This window comes from Phyllobates terribilis, unplaced genomic scaffold (genome assembly GCF_046119375.1).
Source record: "Phyllobates terribilis strain yellow unplaced genomic scaffold, ASM4611937v1 Scaffold_5__5_contigs__length_657084704, whole genome shotgun sequence".
NCBI lineage: Eukaryota > Metazoa > Chordata > Amphibia > Anura > Dendrobatidae > Phyllobates > Phyllobates terribilis.
The window spans coordinates 410272669-410291628 of NW_027362765.1; the positions used below are offsets into that span (position 1 = coordinate 410272669).

At 43.5% G+C, this 18960-nt stretch overlaps 1 protein-coding gene across 1 annotated transcript in view; it reads left to right on the forward strand.

Annotated features, from left to right (window-relative positions):
- The window catches only part of LRRC27 (leucine rich repeat containing 27), a 72622-nt gene that overhangs the window by 40160 nt on the left and 13502 nt on the right, over window positions 1-18960 (forward strand). The window contains exon 8 of the mRNA XM_073685117.1: window positions 4812-4902. Within this exon, the coding sequence (XP_073541218.1) occupies window positions 4812-4902 (91 nt within the window). The remainder of the gene's footprint in view (window positions 1-4811; window positions 4903-18960) is intronic.

An 18960-nucleotide genomic window follows, 5' to 3' on the forward strand; every position in this document is an offset into this window, starting at 1 on the left:
TCTTCAATACAAAAAGTGAAACTCCTATATTATATAGAGTCATTACACACAGAGTGATCTATTTCACGTGTTTATTTCTGTTAATGTTGATGATTATGGCTTACAGCCAATGAAAACACAAAAGTCATTATCTCAGTAAATTAAAATAATTAACAAAAAACACCTGCAAAGGCTTCCTAGGCATTTAAAAAGGTCCCTTAGTCTTTTTCAGTAGGCTCCACTATCATGGGAAAGACTGCTGACTTGACAGATGTCCAGAAGGCAATCATTGACACTAAGTAAATGCAAAGTAAATTTTGCATTTCATTTGGAAATCAAGGTCCCAGAGTTTGGAGGAGAGTGGAGAGGCCACAATCCAAGCTGCTTGAGGTCTAGTGTGAAGTCTCCACAATCAGTGATGGTTTGGGGAGCCATGTCATCTGCTGGTGTAGGTCCACTGTGTTTTATCAAGACCAAAGTCAGCGCAGCCGTCTACCAGGACATTTTAGAGCACTTCATGCTTCCCTCTGCAGACAAGCTTTTTGGAGATGGAAATGTCATTCTCCAGCAGGACTTGGCTCCTGTCCACACTGCCAAAATTACCAATACCTGGTTTACATACAACAGTATCACTGTGCTTGATTGGCCAGCAAACTCGCCTGACCGTAACCCCATAGAGAATTTATTATAGAGAATCTATGGGGTATTGTCAAGAGGAAGATGAGAGACACCAGACCCAACAATGCAGACGAGCTGAAGGCTGCTATCAAAGCCACCTGGGCTTCCATAACACCTCAGCAGTGCCACAGGCTGATCGCCTCCATGCAACGCCGCATTGATGCAGTAATTGATGCAAAAGGAGCCCCGACCAAGTATTGAGGCATTTACTGAACATACATTTCAGTAGGCCAACAATTCAGATTTTAAAAACATTTTTCAAGCTGTTATAAAGTATTCTAATTTACTGAGATAATGACTTGTGTTTTCATTGGCTGTAAGCCATAATCATCAACAGTAACAGAAATAAACACTTGAAATAGATCACTCTGTGTGTAATGACTCTATATAATATAGGAGTTTCACTTTTTGAATTCAAGAATTGAAATAAATTAACTTTTTGATGATATTCTAATTTAGTGAGATGCACCTGTAGAAGAATATTTTTATTTACTGACAGAAAGCAGACATGTTGGAAAGAGTGCTGCATAGATTTTTTATTCTACACAAAACCTATGCAATCTATTAATATAATATGTTATTCCTTACTTATTAGCAGAATATATATCCCAAAATAAATTGCACAAGGTAACCAGGTTTTAAAATAAAAAAACACAATTTTTTGGGCGCATTATTGAAGGACACAGGTACCATGGGGTGAAGTCTGCTGCTACAGGAGGCTGACACGAATACTGCGCCTTAAAATAAAAAAAGTTGTCTCCTTCCCACAGGCTACATTTGGCCTGCCAGCATTTAGCTATTCAGTTTAGCTTAGTGTCACGTAGGAGGCAGACACAGGTCTGGGAAGGCCTTTTTTTGTTATTGTGAATCCAACGACTTTGCTCCTATGTTTTTATCCCTTCTTGTCTTTTTCTCCCGATCTGGAGTAGGGATTGGCTTTTAGTTCCCTCTAGGGCCAGGTTTCTATTTTGGCTATTATTTTTTCTGGCTGTCAAACCTCTGGCCAAGACTTTTCTTTAGGGTTTGGCGCTCTCGGTGCCGCCATGTTGATGTGGTCAGGGCTGTGAAGCGCTACTTGTTGGTCACAGCTCCATTCAGCTGTTCCGATGCCTTATTTGTCATCCCGTAAGGCCCTCGCTGAGGTCTGGTCAGCTCTAAGACGACCATTGCTCACTAGATTTGATCTGCCATTCTTGAAGCAAATTTGGCTACGCCTAGATTTCCCCATTTACGGTTACAGATCAATCTACTTGGGCAGTGGGAGCCTCCTGGCCCGTATGTCACCCGACATCTATACTACAACTCTGTAAGGCCACAACTTGGTCATTTGTCCGTACCTTTTCAAGGCTTTACAGAGCTTATACCTTTGAATTGGCCATTACTATTCTCCCTGTTGCAACATTATTATTTCCCACCCCAGCCTCTGCATTATGACGTCCCATACTTCTTGTTAGCCTTAATTGGGGGACACAGCACCTTCCCTTGGTTGCCTGTTAAGCGTTCTTTTACGTTTTTATTCTTCCCAGGTTGGTTGTCCTTTCCTTTTGTTCTTTTGCTTCTCTTACTGCCTTCGTACTAACCAAGTAGATTGGTTCTGGTAGGTCAGGTGCTGGAGAGGAGACATTTATTTTTTAAAGGTGTAGTATTAGTGTCAGCCCCCTGGTGGTAGCAGTCTTCACCCCGTGGTTCCTGTGTCTCCCAATGAAGGATACGAGTACTAGATTTTACGGTGAGTAGCAAAAATCTTCTTTTTGTGATACTCTGTCTGGAGATGTTTATGGTATATACGTTTGTATGTGACTACCCAGTGGTTGCAATGTTGTGATGTCTAGGGTTTTTCTATCAATTTACCATGGTACATTACATTTCTACATTGAAAACCAAGAAAGGTAAGGGTGGATAAATCTGTCTTAAGAAACTGGTCAGAATTATTTCAAATGACAGTGACCCTACAGAAAAAAGTTGAAAAATATTTTTTTTCCCTAATGAAGGCAACCAGCCCATTCCAAAATTTTACCTTATGTTAAGTTCTTTACTAATGTACAGTAGGGTCCCAAGCAGTTAGTGTCATGAACTGTCCAGGAGCATTGCATGTCGTATAAGTGCCTGGCTTGTCACTCTCCACAAGGAGAAACGTTACCCCTTAGATCCCAGTCTTAAGCCTCTCACCTATCCAAATCAGATCTCACAGTTTGCACTGATGAGGGGCAACACCCTGAAACACAGTGTCTGCAAATTGAGATTCTGGTTTGGCTTTTATAATAAGTCATATTGCAAGGCTCGTTAAAGGGTCGATATTGACTTTTAGGATCGCTGCTTCCAATAGGTGGCGCTAGAGTTTTAGTCGTCTTCCTACCTGAAGAGGCAATTTGCATATTTAATTTCCCAGAGCAGCCTGCATGGTGTATAAGTCTCCTCACTCTGACATGACAGGCCTGGCTTGTCACTCTCCACAAGGAGAAACTTTACCCCCTAGATCCAAAACTTAACAGGTTGCAGATAATCAGATGTCATAGAAAAGTATACAAAACAAGTATTTTATATCCATACAACCTACAGAGGCTCCATACAGCAGTAGAACTCTTTAATACATTATACAATACATCACACAGCACACATACAGTATATCACAAAACTGAGTACACCCCTTACATTTTTGTAAATATTTTATTATATCTTTTCATAGGACAACACTGAAGATATGACACTTTGATACAGTGTAAAGTAGTCAGTGTACAGCTTGTATGATAGTGTAAATTTGGGGTGCCCTCGAAATAACTCAACATACAGCCATTAATGTCTAAACCGATAGCAAGAAAAATGAGTACACCCCTAAGTGAAAATGGCTAAATTGTGCCCAAAGTGTCAATATTTTGTGTGGTCACCATTATTTTCAAGCACTGCCTTAACTCTCTTGGGCATGGAGTTCACTAGAGCTTCACTGGCCACTGGAATCCTCGTCCACTCCTCCATGACAACATCACGGAGCTGGTGGATGTTAGAGACCTTCTGTTTGAGGATGCCCCACAGATGTTCAATAGGGTTTAGGTCTGGAGACATGCTTGGCCAGTCCAGCACTTTTACCCTCAGTTTCTTTAGCAAGGCAGTGGTCGTCTTGGAGGTGTATTTTGGGGGTCATTATCAAGTTGGAATACTTCCCCGAAATGAAGGGATCGTGCCCTGCTTCAGTATGTCACAGTACATGTTGGCATTCATCATTCATGGTTCCCTCAATGACCTGTAGCTGCCAGCAGCACTCAAGCAGCCCCAAAACATGACATTCCCACCACCATGCTTGACTGTGGGCAGGACACACTTGTCTTTGTACTCCTCACCTGGTTGCCGCCATACACGCTTGACACCATCTAAACCAAATAAGTTTATCTTGGTCCTATCAGACCACAGGACATGGTTCCAGTAATCCATGTCCTTAGTCTGCTAGTGGGCTTTCTTGTGCTTCATCTTTAGAAGAGGCTTCCTTCTGGGACGACAGCTATGCAGACCAATTTGATGCGGTATATGGTCTGAGCACTAACAGGCGGACCCCCCCGCCCCTTTAACCTCTGCAGCAATGCTGGCAGCACTCATACGTCTATTTTGAAAAGACAACCTCTGGATATGACGCTGAGCACCTGCACTCAACTTCTTAAGTCGACCATGGTGAGGACAGTTCTGAGTGGAGCCTGTCTTGTTACACCGCTGGATGGTCGTGACCACCGTGTTGCAGTTCCGTGTCAGGGTCTTGGCAATCTTCTTCTTTCTTGGCCATCTTTATATAGAGCAACAATTCTTTTCATCAGATCCTCAGAGAGTTCTTTGCCATGGGGTGCCATGTTGAACTTCCAGTGACCAGTATGAGAGAGTGTGAGTGATAGTACCTTATATAACCCACCTGTTCAACATTCACACCTGAGATCTTCTAACACTAATGGTACAATTATATCATTCCAATGGTAACGGTACAGTTTGGCCATTTTCACTTAGGGGTGTACTCACTTTTGTGATATACTGTATAACAAGGAAGCATAAATGTGCTTGGACAAGGCACGTTAGTCCCACGAATGACTATTACTTTCCTTCTACACCTTTTTTTTTTTTTTCTAGTTTTCTGTTTTCTTTTTAAAACTTGAAATAAATAATATTTTTCTTGCAAGGAATCAAGAAGTTCTCAAAGATTGGCAAAAGCAGACCAAACTCATTCAAGATCAGAAGGCAAAAAGCAAAAGAACAGAAAATCACCATGAGGTAGGAATGCTCAGTGATTTGTGACCTGTGTATAACATACAGGAGACTTGTCCACCAGAGGGCAGTGTGGTATCATACACATGATTGCTGGGCTTTATAGTGGTCGCAGATCACTGACACTTCAAAGATCCTTATTTTCCTAAATGGATAAGATTTAAGGATATGATAGATTTGCTTTATAAAGGAGACATAACACAGCAGCAAACCATGTAATACAATGATTAGTCTTAGTATAATATTTGTAACAAAATGCTAAGCTTTATAGAGTGCGGCAGGTCCCCGGTTTCATACACTTTTACTTTCTAATACCCAGTAGACGCTCAGCATTCATTATCGGTTATGTGATTTAGATCTTTAATTATTTTGTTTGTATTATCTGACGTGCGGGGCATGTTTTGTGTTTGGATCAACTATCCATTCCATGCCAGACTTTCCACTTCATTAATACCGATACCATCTGTCTATGTATTCTTCTTGACATCTTTTTTTTTTTTCTACGTGTTTACTTTTATATACATATTTTACTTATGCTAGGCATACGATAGATCTTCCAGGTATGCCCAAATTACGCAGGGTATTCTCATATATTGTGTCCAGGTGTCCCCTCCAAGTCTTTCTACTAATTGTCACACTGGTGGGTGTGGACCCACTGCCCCATGGACCAGGCTTACTCTGGAGGGGCGTAACTAAGCGGCTACTGGGTTTTCACTGGAGCCTCTGATGGTGAGGTTAGGCTTGAGCTGCTGGTAGCCAACAGGTACCACTCCAGGGCAGTCCCCGGTACTGCAGAAGCTGACCCCAAGGGTCAGAAACGCAGGTATGGACTCAGAGAGTATAAATCTGGACAAGAGAAGGATAACTGGCGGAAAGGGTACTGGTGTTGGTTCAGACTGAACGGGTTCTGCGGGTTCAGGATCACAGGTACTGGTACAGACTGGACGGCTGGTTTAGACAGGATGGGTTCAGGAACACAGGTACTGGTACAGACAGGATGGCTGGTTTAGACAGGATGGGTTCAGGAACACAGGTACTGGTACAGACAGGATGGCTGGTTTAGACAGGATGGGTTCAGGAACACAGGTACTGGTACAGACAGGATGGCTGGTTTAGACTGGACGGGTTCAGGAACACAGGTACTGGTTCAGACAGGATGGCTGGTTTAGACAGGATGGGTTCAGGAACACAGGTACTGGTTCAGACAGGATGGCTGGTTTAGACAGGATGGGTTCAGGAACACAGGTACTGGTTCAGACAGGATGGCTGGTTTAGACAGGATGGGTTCAGGAACACAGGTACTGGTTCAGACAGGATGGCTGGTTTAGACAGGATGGGTTCAGGAACACAGGTACTGGTTCAGACAGGACGGCTGGTTTAGACAGGATGGGTTCAGGAACACAGGTACTGGTACAGACAGGACGGCTGGTTTAGACAGGATGGGTTCAGGAACACAGGTACTGGTACAGACAGGATGGCTGGTTTAGACAGGATGGGTTCAGGAACACAGGTACTGGTACAGACAGGATGGCTGGTTTAGACAGGATGGGTTCAGGAACACAGGTACTGGTACAGACAGGATGGCTGGTTTAGACAGGATGGGTTCAGGAACACAGGTACTGGTTCAGACAGGATGGCTGGTTTAGACAGGATGGGTTCAGGAACACAGGTACTGGTACAGACAGGATGGCTGGTTTAGACAGGATGGGTTCAGGAACACAGGTACTGGTACAGACAGGATGGCTGGTTTAGACTGGACGGGTTCAGGAACACAGGTACTGGTACAGACAGGATGCTGGTTTAGACTGGACGGGTTCAGGAACACAGGTACTGGTACAGACAGGATGGCTGGTTTAGACTGGACGGGTTCAGGAACACAGGTACTGGTACAGACAGGATGGCTGGTTTAGACAGGATGGGTTCAGGAACACAGGTACTGTTTCAGACAGGTTCAGGCAAGGACAAGGCGGTTCTAGGTTCAGATACAGCCAGGACGGATTCAGGAACAGGGACCTAACAACTAAGTAGCAAGCGCAAGACTAATTTTGACACTAAAGTTGCTCAGGTACATCCCTACAGGGGAGGGTGCCTTAAATACATTATGCCTCTCAGCTATAGCCTGGGGACACTTTACGGAGTGCGCTCGCTGCCCATTTAAGAAGCGGAGAGCGCACGCCCCCTAAGTGCGTTGCCCGTAGACCTGCACAGCATTCGATGACTCGGGGGCCTGGGAGTTGTGATGGGAGCCCGAGCAGGTGAAACAGCAGAGCGGCCGCGGCGGTGAGCATGTCTGCATCCCTGCTGGAGAGAGGTGGAACTATGCAGAGACGCCGGCGTTACACTAATCTGTTACTTTTTTATGATGATTTTATAACTTTTATCACCTAATAAAGTGATTGATTATTTGATTTTGACACACAGCATTCTCTTGGATTAAATGTGTTTACATAAATATTGCTTATGGGCCAGTACCATATGGATCATGGCTATAGGTGGTTTAAGCTTTATAGAAGCAAAATCCGCCATCTAACCTTTACAGCGGAGGCTGTGAACTCCTTCCCTTGCATTAGGCTATTCCCAGTGGCAGTACTATAGATGAAAAGGTCTCCACATTTGTCATCTTCAGTGCAGACAATAGTGTTACCTTTACACCTTCAGTTACTGTCATCTAACTGCTGATTCAGCTGACAACTATCCCTCCCGACACCTCCATAAACCTGTTTGGCTCAGCCACGCCTGTATGTTCTGGACAGAGATAGGGTAGTGACTTCTCATGGGTTGCCAAGTATTGCAGCCCCTAACCCAGTAATAATACCCCCTGAGTGTCCCCTTAAAACAGACATTGCCCCCTGAGTGTCACTGACATCTTGTAAGCCGTAGGCCTTCAAGTGTCAGCAGGATGGCTCACTGTTCTACTACAGGATCCAACTGTATCGAACACGTGGCCGACAGCTCCGATTGCCGGTGTTAGGCTTGTGACGCTCATATACGCCTGAAAGGATGTTAAATTTGGGTCTGGGATCCATGTTCAGTTCATAAATCACAGACTATGAGATACTTGTGTATGAACGCAGCTTTAGAGGCAGGTGCTGGCTGTATAACACAGCAAGCGTCTGCCCTGTATGCAGTGAGATCAACTCCTGAGCCCACTCGATACATCCACACCTTTAGGCTGATATACATGTAAGCCAAGGTGCAACAAGGGGTTAAATAGATCTATTAGACTTGTGTGGCAGGTGTACTCACTGTGAAAATCTATGTCTGTATAATGCTTTTTGAAATTGGAAACGTAATCTTGCGTCCCCATAGCTTCTCAATGTCCCTCCTTCCTGCTGAGATCTCACACTGCTCAGTAGAAGCTGCAGTTGTCAGTCAGGCTGGTGTGGCTGGAAATTAAATATTCTTCAACAGCCGAGCCCCATTATGGCAGAAGCATGATTATACAACCATTCTTACATGAATTTGAAGTAAGTTCATCAGCCTCATAAGGTTTAAGAGATCTATTTAATAATGTAGTTTGTGTTCTGAAATCTGGTGATGGATTAATAATGATAAATTACAAAAATGCCAGATGTAGCAATTGTTAACATTCGAAAGACCATTCTTATTCACTGACAACCCCTCTCAACAACAAGCTGAATAAGAGCCCTCAGTGTCAGGCAGCAGCTGCAACAGCACATATTTCAATGTAGTGCATTAAAATTATTGTACAATATCCTCTAACGCCAGCACACTTCACAATGTTATTAATAACGATGTCCTCTCAAGTGACAGTGGAGCCATTTTAGATACCAGTTCAATGGTGGTCTACAACGTCGGCCCTTCCTATAAAGGACTTGGTCCTGTTTTACATGTAATATCACTTACTAATTAGGCAAAAGATCATTTAGACAAGGAATAAACAGATAATTATCTGCTGCACTTTCCTATACTATTATTATTTATTATTATAGCGCCATTTATTCCATGGCTCTTCACATGTGATAGGGATATACTGTACATAGCAAAAACATTTACATAATCTTAAAATGAGTCAGCGACTGGTACAGGAGGAGAGAGGACCCTGCCCGCGAGGGCTCACAGTCTGCAAGGGATGGGTGAGGATTAGGGTTGAGCGAGTATGTTCTCTCCGAGTATGCTCGGGCCGAGCTCCGAGTATTTACAGCTGCTCGGTGATATGGTTGAATCGCTCCCGTGTGCATGATTTGCAACTGTTTGACAGCTTTATTACATGTGAGGAATGTGTAAGAAATAGACATTCCTCACATGTAATAAAACTGTCAAACAGTTGCAAATCATGCACACGGGAGCGATTCAAACACATCACCGAGCAGCTATAAATACTCGGAGCTCGGCCCGAGCATACTCGCCGAAAGGGTTAATAGAACATACTCGCTCAACACTAGTGAGGATACAGTAGGTGGGGGTAGAGGAGGTCATGCAGTAATGTGGTGGAGCGGTGGTTACTGCAGGTTGTAGGCTTGTCGGAAGAGGTAGGTCTTCAGGTCTCTTTTGAAGGCTTCTATGGTAGGCGAGAGTCTGATGTGTTGGGGTAGAGAGTTCCAGAGTAGGGGGGATGCGTGGGAGAAATTTTGTATGCGATTGTGGGAAGAGGAGATAAGAGGGGAGTAGAGAAGGAGATCTTGTGAGGATCGGAGGTTGCGTGCAGGTAAGTACCGGGAGACTAAATCACAGATGTATTGAGGAGACAGGTTGTGGATGGCTTTGTTTGCCATGGTTAGGGTTTTGAACTGGAGTCTCTGGGCAATGGGGAGCCAGTGAAGGGATTGACAGAGGGGAGAGGCCGGGGAATAGCGGGGAGAAAGGTGGATTAGTCGAGCCGCAGAGTTTAGGATAGATTGGAGGGGCGCAAGAGTGTTGGAAGGGAGGCCACAGAGCAGGAGGTTGCAGTAGTCAAGGCGGGAGATGATGAGGGCATGCACTAGTGTTTTTGCCGAGTCTTTGCTGAGGAATGCATGAATCCGGGAGATATTTTTGAGTTGGAGTTGGCAGCAACTGGAAAGGGCTTGGATATGTGGTTTGAAGGAGAGATCAGAGTCCAGGGTTACTCCAAGGCAGCGAGCTTGTGGGACTCCGGAGAGTGAACAGCCATTGACGTTGATGGATAGGTCAGATGGGGGACATGAATGAGAGGGTGGAAAGATTATGAACTCTGTTTTATCCATGTTGAGTTTTAGAAATCTGGCAGAGAAGAAGGATGAGATGGCGGACAGACATTGTGGGATTTTGTTTAGTAGGGAGGAGATATCGGGTCCAGAGAGGTAGATCTGTGTGTCATCAGCATAGAGGTGATACTGAAAGCCGTGAGACTCTGAGCTGTCCCAGGCCAAAGGTGTAGATGGAGAAGAGCCGAGGTCCTAGAACTGAACCTTGGGGGACACCGACAGATAGGGGGCGAGATGAGGAGGTGGTGCGTGAGTGGGAGACGCTGAATGCCTGTCTGTTAAGTATGAGGAGATCCAAGATAGGGCCAAGTCCTTGATGCCAAGAGATGAGAGAATCTGTAGTAAGAGGGAATGGTCTACTGTGTCGAAGGCAGATGACAGGTCCAGGAGGAGGAGGATGGAGTAGTGTCGCTTGGATTTGGCAGTTAGTAGGTCGTTGGTGACTTTGGTCAGGGCAGTTTCAGCCGAGTGATGCGGTCGGAAGCCAGATTGTAGGCGGTCGAAGAGGGAACAGGAGGAGAGGTGGGAGGACAGTTCAAGGTGGACATGTTGTTCTAGTAGTTTTGAGGCAAAGGGGAGAAGTGATATGGGGCGGTAGCTAGTCAGAGAGGATGGGTCAAGGGAGGGCTTTTTGAGGATGGGTGTGATTGCGGCATGTTTGAAACATGAGAGGAAGACACCGGTTGTTAGTGACAGGTTGAAGAGGTGGGTTAGGGTTGGAATGAAGACTGTGGTAAGGTTAGGGATGAGGTGGGATGGGATTTGGTCAAGTTCGCAGGTGGTGAGGTGTGATTTGGAGAGTAAAGAGGAGACTTTAAATGAGAGCATAAGTTACTCCTCCTTCCTGTGACCTGCCACCCAGTATAACTAACTATATCCGTATTGGTTCAACAATGTGGTGGTTTGATTTTATAATATGGTTTTATCATGCTTTTTCTTACCATCGCTATTTTTTCTGAAATTTTTTAGGAATCTCTTTTCTTGTTTTCCTTATCTTTGGTTTTGGATGTAGCCTGTCTGCTTTTCCTTGGGGGCCGCACTGTTGGTTTGGCTGGTGTTGGCGCTTGGTCTGCATCGGAGTTCACGGGGAGACCGTACAAGCTTGAAGAATCTGGAGGATAATAGGATATCTATAAGCACTGATCATGTATATACTGTGGATTTATGCATTCTGTGTAGTCTCTTATAATGTTAAATGGAGATATATAATAACAAATAAGTTCTGTCATGATGTAATTATAATAGAGATACATATTGAGTCCTTATTACGTATATGTACTGTCTCCATTGATAGTGGGCCTCTAAATATATTTATATATGAATTGTTTTATCTAAGCTATTGTATGTGGACAATACATGTGATTATACCTGGCTTTAACTATCTAGCCTGTGCTAATGATGTATTTGGTGCTGTGTGACCCAGAGTGAACTCTATGTACATTTAGCTTTTCCCCTCCTTGTATTGATAAATAGATGCTACTACCTAACTATTCTTGTATTGGTTCCACTATTATGTGGTTTTCTCTTCTGACTTTTTTTCTTCTGTTTGTTTAAATAGGAATATGGGGACCGAGCACGCATGCGTGCTATGTGGCTCTGGAGGCCCGCCCGCTCTCTGTGTCTTTAGTGATACCCGATGCAGACGTCTGTGTCTGGGTGTCATGTGATGCGGACGCTGGCTGGCGTCTTGGGCTCCATGACGACGCATGCGTCACTTCCGGTCTCCTGCCGGCATCCCCGCGTTCATTGAGACATTCGGGCTATTTCCGCCTTGCGGCTACTCGTCGTATATAAAGCATGGCAGTTCCCCCTCACCCATATACCCCCTGACGAAGGGTGACCGAAACACGCGTCGGGGTATCCGTCCCGCGTGTGCGCTCTCCTCACACAGTCCTCCACTACTGAATGCTTTCTTTATTTCCCTGTGACGTGGGCTCTAACTCCTTGGTACGTACTGGATATATTCTGGGCAATATACATACACATGGGAGTTATCTAATGTATTGGATCGTATTTTATCCCAATGTCATAGGGATCCTTTTATAAATATTATTATATATACATTTATTGTGGTAATATTATGCAGAGTTGATCTCCCCCTTTTTTTTTTTTTTTTTTCTCCTTCCTCCCCCACCTTCCCCCTCCTTTCCCTTCCCCTCCTTCCTTTTCTTTTTCCTCCCCCTTTCCTTTTCCTTTTTTCTTTTTTCTTCCCCCCCCTCCCCTCCCCTCTCCCTTCTCTCTCTCTCCCCCCTCTCTCTCTCCCCCCTCTCTCTCTTTTGTTTTTCTCTATGGTGATGTCTCCTCTGTTTGGATATGTTTGTAATCTCATGATGTACTTTTTGACTAGTGGGGCACTTTGTGCGGAGTTTGTCATGCGGGGCGGGATGTGGTTTTAACCCTCTTTGTTGTACTTTTTCCATTTCCCCCATTGTGCACATGATTACATTTAATAAACTTTGTTATTTTGCTTAATTTGTGGCCCCTCTATCGTTTTTTCTGTTTTTTGCTGCTTTCTGTAAAGGTGGAGAAGTGGGGTTTGGAGGAGGAAGGTTGAGTAGATATGAGGTGGGGTTGTGCGGACTTTAGGCAAAAGCTTTGTCTGATGGTGTCAATCTTCTGCTTGAAGAATGAGGCAAAGTCTTCGGGTGAGATGAGAGAAGAGGGAGGAGGTGCTGGGGGACGAAGGAGAGAATTGAAAGTGTTAAATAGCTGTTTAGGGTTGTGAGACAGGGAGGATATGAGAGATGAGAAGTAGGTTTGTTTTGCTGTAGTGAGTGTGGACTTGAAAATAGTGAGGGATTGTTTGAATGCAATGAAGTGCTTGATGGAGTGAGACCTTTTCCATCTCCGCTCCGCAACCCTGGAGGCCCATCGCAGTTCTTTAGTAAGTTTGGTGTGCCAGGGTTGCCCGTTGATGCGAGCTTTGGTATGTGTGAGAGGGGTGATAGAGTCGAGAGGTGCAGCTATTGTGGTGTTATATAAAGCGGCAGCAACATCTGCATTGTGTAAGGAATTTATGTCTGTAAGAGGGAGGAGAGATTCAGAGAGTGAGTGTAGGTCAAGGTGTTTGAGGTTTCTGCGAGCGTGTGTAAGTTTGTGGAGTGGGGATTGTGCACCTGGAGAGGAGAGGGTAGAGAAAGTGAGGAGGTTATGGTCAGAGAGAGGGAGAGGTGAGTTAGAGAGGATAGATAGGGAACAGAGGCGGGTGAAGATGAGGTCCAGTGTGTGGCCATCTTTATGAGTAGCTGCAGAAGACCATTGAGCAAGGCCGAAGGAGGAAGTGAGGGATAGGAACTTACAGACAGACGAGTGGGAAGTGTCAATGGAGATGCTGAAGTCACCCATTATGATAGTGGGGATGTCAGCGGAAAGGAAGTGAAGCAGCCAGGTGGTGAAGTGGTCTAAGAATGTGGTGGCTAGCCCTGAAGGTCGGTAAATGACCTCCAGTTGGAGGTCAGAGGGGGAATAGTTGCGCACACAGTGCACCTCAAAAGAGGGGAGTGAAACTGAGGGTGGCAGTGGGATTTGGGTGAAAGCGCAGGTATCTGACAGGAAAAAAACCTACGCCTCCGCCATGTTTGCCGTTGGGGCGGGGGGTGTGGGAAAGGTGGAATCCGCCATACGAAAGTGCAGCTGGGGAGGCTGTGTCAGAGGGGGTGAGCCAGGTTTCGGTGATAGCAAGGAAGGAAAGTTTGTTAGTAATGAAAAGGTCGTGGATGTAGGAAAGTTTGTTGCAGACGGAGCGAGCATTCCATAGAGCTCCTGCTAGTGCAACTAAGGAAGTGGGGATTAGTTGGATGGTTATGAGGTTAGAAGGGTTGCGAGAGTTTGTGGAAGGTTGTGGATAGGAGGTAGAAGTAACTGTGGGGATATGGCGAGGAGGACCAGGATTTGGAGAGATATCTCCAGCAGTGAGGAGGAGCATAGAAAGTGTTAGCAGGTGGGAGCAAGAGAGAGCATGAGGTGGCTGTCTGTGTTTGGAGATCCAGGATTGAATGTTGAGGAATAATTCTGAGGAGGAGGTGAGATGAATGGGGAGGATGGAGGGAGAGATGAAGATTTCCTTACTAGGTGTAGGGATTTGAGGGGTTACTAGAAAGTGGAGAACTATAGAGGAAAAAGTGAGAGCTAACAGAAACATAGTTAATAGAAAGTAAGTGGTCAAAGTGTTGGTTACCTGACTCCTGCCCAACTGCCTCTTAAATAACTGCCACTTATCTCCGAAGCCACTTTGCACAAGAAGACTTGTGCACAACCCAGCACGCGTGCACCCCTTAAGGAGCTTCTAAATATATAGGGCACACTAAACCATCAGGTGAGGGGCATTGTTGGAGCTGCTTGTGGCTAAATTAGCAGCTGCTCACCTCCGCAGGAGATGGCTGGGTGATCAAAGACAGAGCTAGGACTCTGTAGGCTCTGCAGTTTGGCACCTCTAAACAGCAGATAAAATCTACAATGGGGAAAGGACAGACATATGTGAGTATTGAATGGAATGGGACAGATAAGGCATACGGTTACATTAACGGTAATTAGGTAAATACTGGCCATATGGGGCCTATATGAACAAACTTTTTTGGCCTCTAGCTGGTGAATGGTGGTCTATGTGAACTTTAGGCTATGTTCACACATGTTGAGTTTTTCAGCGTCACAAATCTGCAGCAAAATCTAATCTCTGGCAGGAAATCAGCTGCGTCAAAAACGCAAGTTTTCATGTGTTTTTTTATGCTTTTTAGTGGATTTTTTGAGCTTTTTTTCTCTATCCTTCTGCCTCTATTTATGCATGTATATAAACTTCTGTGAAAAAAAAGAACCCCATTCTATTTTGACATCAAAAACGCTGATGCAAATTTTGGTGCGTTTTTTTCACCACCCATTAGTTCCTATGGGTGAAAAATAGGTGAAAGAAGTGACATCCTCTATTTTCCAAAAACCCAACCAAGGCACAAAATACGCAGAAAAAAAAAAAAAGATGTGTGAACAGAGAATTCTGGTTTCTCTTAGACTTTGCTGGTACTGCAAAACGCAGCTGAAAATTTGCATAAACATCTGCAGCAAAAAACGCTGAAAAACCCAACATGTGTGAACATAGCCTTAAAGTATACGAATGCAGTGTGCACTTAGCCTAAGATCGCTACAGCCCTAGGTCTTGTGTTCAGAATACGAAATGTAAAATTCGGCTTCCTGAATAAAGCCTTAGGCTATGTTCACACGATAAGTATCGGAGGTTTTGATGTTGCAGAATTTCTGCACCTATTAGGTTACTTATGTTTTTAATTACGTTTTTGACCCTGCGGTTTTTCTCTTTTTGATATGTCATGCTTTAAATAAAGCTGCTTTCTTTTTTGATACTTTTTGCTATTTTGCTTTTACAAAATTTCATTGATACAGGCATGTGTGGATTATATTACATGCATTTTTAGTGTGTTTATGCTGCAGAAACGCATTAAAAGCGCACGTGCCTTTATTTTACCTGCAGATTTTACTCATCTAATGCAAGTTTATGGGGAAAATCTGCACATGAATCTCAGCGGTTCCCGCAAGAGAAGTTGACATGTTGCGGATTTGAAACACGAACCGCAGGTCAGTTTACGCTGAGTAAAAAAAGCACAGTGGGCAGGAGATTTCTATAAATCCCATCCACTGTCAGACGCGGCTTTGTATGTGCACCAAAAATGCATAGTGAGCACACATCCTAAGTATTTCCCTGTAAGTTGTTAGGCTATGATTTTGGAGAAACTGTGGCAAGACCGACTTGTAGAAATGCACAATTTTTCTTTACACTTGTGTTTATTACACCTACCTTCCATCCCTGTTTATGATATTATGATCACAATAGGAGTTTTTTATAATATATATATATATATATATATATATATATATATATTTTTTTTAATTATTATTATTTATTTAATCCTTTTAAACAATTCTACAAAAATTACAGATTGTGCTTTTTTGACACATTTTACAGGTATTGTAATAGACAAAACCCAAGAAAAAAAAAATCAGCATATACAAGTAAATAGTAATAGTACATGTAGATAACATAAGGTACTTTTAGCTAAAGCTATTTTGATCAAAAAAAGCCTAAAAGCCATCCCACCGCGACAAGGTGTACCCAATCGGGGCGGACTTATCCTTCCCATGGGCAGGTGTCTGTACAGTCAGGGCTTGGTCCTGCTGTGCCCACATCTATATTGAGGTCAACTGACAAAAGGTGAGGTTTTAATACTAGAGATAGGACCATCCCAGTTGGGTCACCTTGTCGTGGTGGGATGGCTTTTACGCTTTTTTGATCAAAATTGCGTTAACTAAGAACCTTACAATATTTACATGTACTATTGCTATTTACTTACTACATGATATATGCTCATATTGTTTTTTTCTTGGGTTTTGTCTGGGAAATATCCACATGTGAACGCGCTCCTACACATGGCACGTATACCAACTTATAGTCCGGCTCATTTCTTTGGTTTTGATGCAGTACAACAGCAATAATTCAGCATTTATGCTGAAAATAAATATAAGATGGCGAGTGGTTTCACAAGGACTTGACGGGGGGTGTTAATGCTGTAAATCTACATTTATGATCATACTCAATGTCTGGGTACATTGCTGAAGGCCGTGACTCACAACTTGGTTTGTACAATTTATCATCTGGACATTTTGACAAGGACAAGACCTTATTTTAACAACGTGAAGTCTCATTATGTTGTTCTAACATGATAGAAAGTACTTGTGGTGGGATGGCGCGTATACCGTAACATATTGTAGACATGTTGCCTTGTTTTCTAAATTTTTAGTACTGTGGTTGTAGGAACTCAAAAAAACTTGATCAATGCAAAGCAATAGTAAAATACATAAGGCCTCATTCAGACATCGGTATTTTTCACGTACACAAAACAATGGCAAGTGTGTCATCAGTATTTAGTCCTTTTGTCATCAGTGTTTAGTCCATGTGTCATCAGTGTTTGGTCAGTGTTTGATCATTGTGTCATCAGTGTTTTGGATCAGTGTGTCATCAGTCAGTGTTTGGTCAGTGTGTCATCAGTGTTTGGTCCATGTGTCATCAGTGTTTGGTTGTGTGTCATCAGTGTTTTGGATCAGTGTGTCGTCAGTGTTTTGGATCAGTGTGTCATCAGTGTTTGGTCAGTGTGTCATCAGTGTTTGGTCCATGTGTCATCAGTGTTTGGTTGTGTGTCATCAGTATTTTGTATCCGTGTGTCATCAGTGTGTTTTAAATCTTGTGTGTCATCAGTGTTTGGTCAGTGTATCATCAGTATTTTGGATCCATTTCTCATCAGTGTTTGGTCATTGTGTCATCAGTCTTTGATCCGGGTATCATCAGTGTTTGGTTGTGTATGATCAGTGTTTTGGATCCGTGTGTCATCAGTGTTTAGTCCATGTGTCATCAGTGTTTCAGATCTGTGTGTCATCAGTGTTTAGTCCATGTGTCATCAGTGTTTTAGATCCGTGTGTCATCAGTGTTTGGTCAGTGTATCATCAGTATTTTGGATCCATTTCTCTTCAGTGTTTGGTTTGTGTGTCATCAGTGTTTTGGATCCGTGTATCATCAGTGTGTTTTAAATCTGTGTGTCATCAGTGTTTGGTCAGTGTATCATCAGTATTTTGGAACCATTTCTCATCAGTGTTTGGTCATTGTGTCATCAGTCTTTGATCCGGGTATCATCAGTGTTTGGTTGTGTATGATCAGTGTTTTGGATCCGTGTGTCATCAGTGTTTAGTCCATGTGTCATCAGTGTTTCAGATCCGTGTGTCATCAGTGTTTAGTCCATGTGTCATCAGTGTTTTAGATCCGTGTGTCATCAGTGTTTGGTCAGTGTATCATCAGTATTTTGGATCCATTTCTCTTCAGTGTTTGGTTTGTGTGTCATCAGTGTTTTGGATCCGTGTATCATCAGTGTGTTTTAAATCTGTGTGTCATCAGTGTTTGGTCAGTGTATCATCAGTATTTTGGAACCATTTCTCATCAGTGTTTGGTCAGTGTGTCATCAGTGTTTTGGATCCATGTGTCATCAGTGTTTTGGATCCGTGTGACATCAGTGTTTGGTCCATGTATCCATTTTTACCATCAGTGTGTCATCAGTGTTTTTCACGGATAGATACTGTAAATATATGTATTACAAAGCTTCTTCTACATTTTGCAATCTTAAACACGGTGTGCTGTACATGTTTTTCACGGACCCATAGACTTGTATTGTCCGTTTTTTTGGGTGTCACGGATAAAAAAAAAAAGTGCCACGTGAACAGCCCCGTAGACTATAATGGGTACGTATTGTATCTGTGAGAAACATGGATTGAACAGTTACGTACAACACGGACGTCTGACTGAGGCCTAAGAGGGTTTGGATGGAGGTTAAAAAAAAAAGTTTTATAAAATGCTCAAATAGGGTTAAAAAAATAAGTCACACTCAACTTGCCAATCTCTCCACCACTGCTCTTACTATACAATACCGAGTATTCGACCCTTTAACGAGCCTTGCCACATGACTTAGGATAAAAGCCAAATCAGATTCTCAATTTGAAGATACTGTGTTTCGGGATACTGCCCCTAGTCAGTGCAAAGTGTGAGATCTGGTTTGGCTGGGTGAGAGGCGTCTGACCAGAATCCAAGGGGTATCCTGAGTCATGTGACAAGGCTCGTTAAAGGGCCAATAATGACTTTTAGGATTGCTACTTCCAATAAGTGGCGCTAGATTTCTAGTCCTCTTCCTCTCTGAAGAGACAATTTGCATATTTCATTTCCCAGAGGAGCATTGCAAGGCTTAAAAAAAGTCTTCTTACCTTGACATGTCAGGCTTGACATGTCACTCACTGCAAGGAGAAAAGTTACCCCTTGGATCCCGGTCAGACGCCTCGT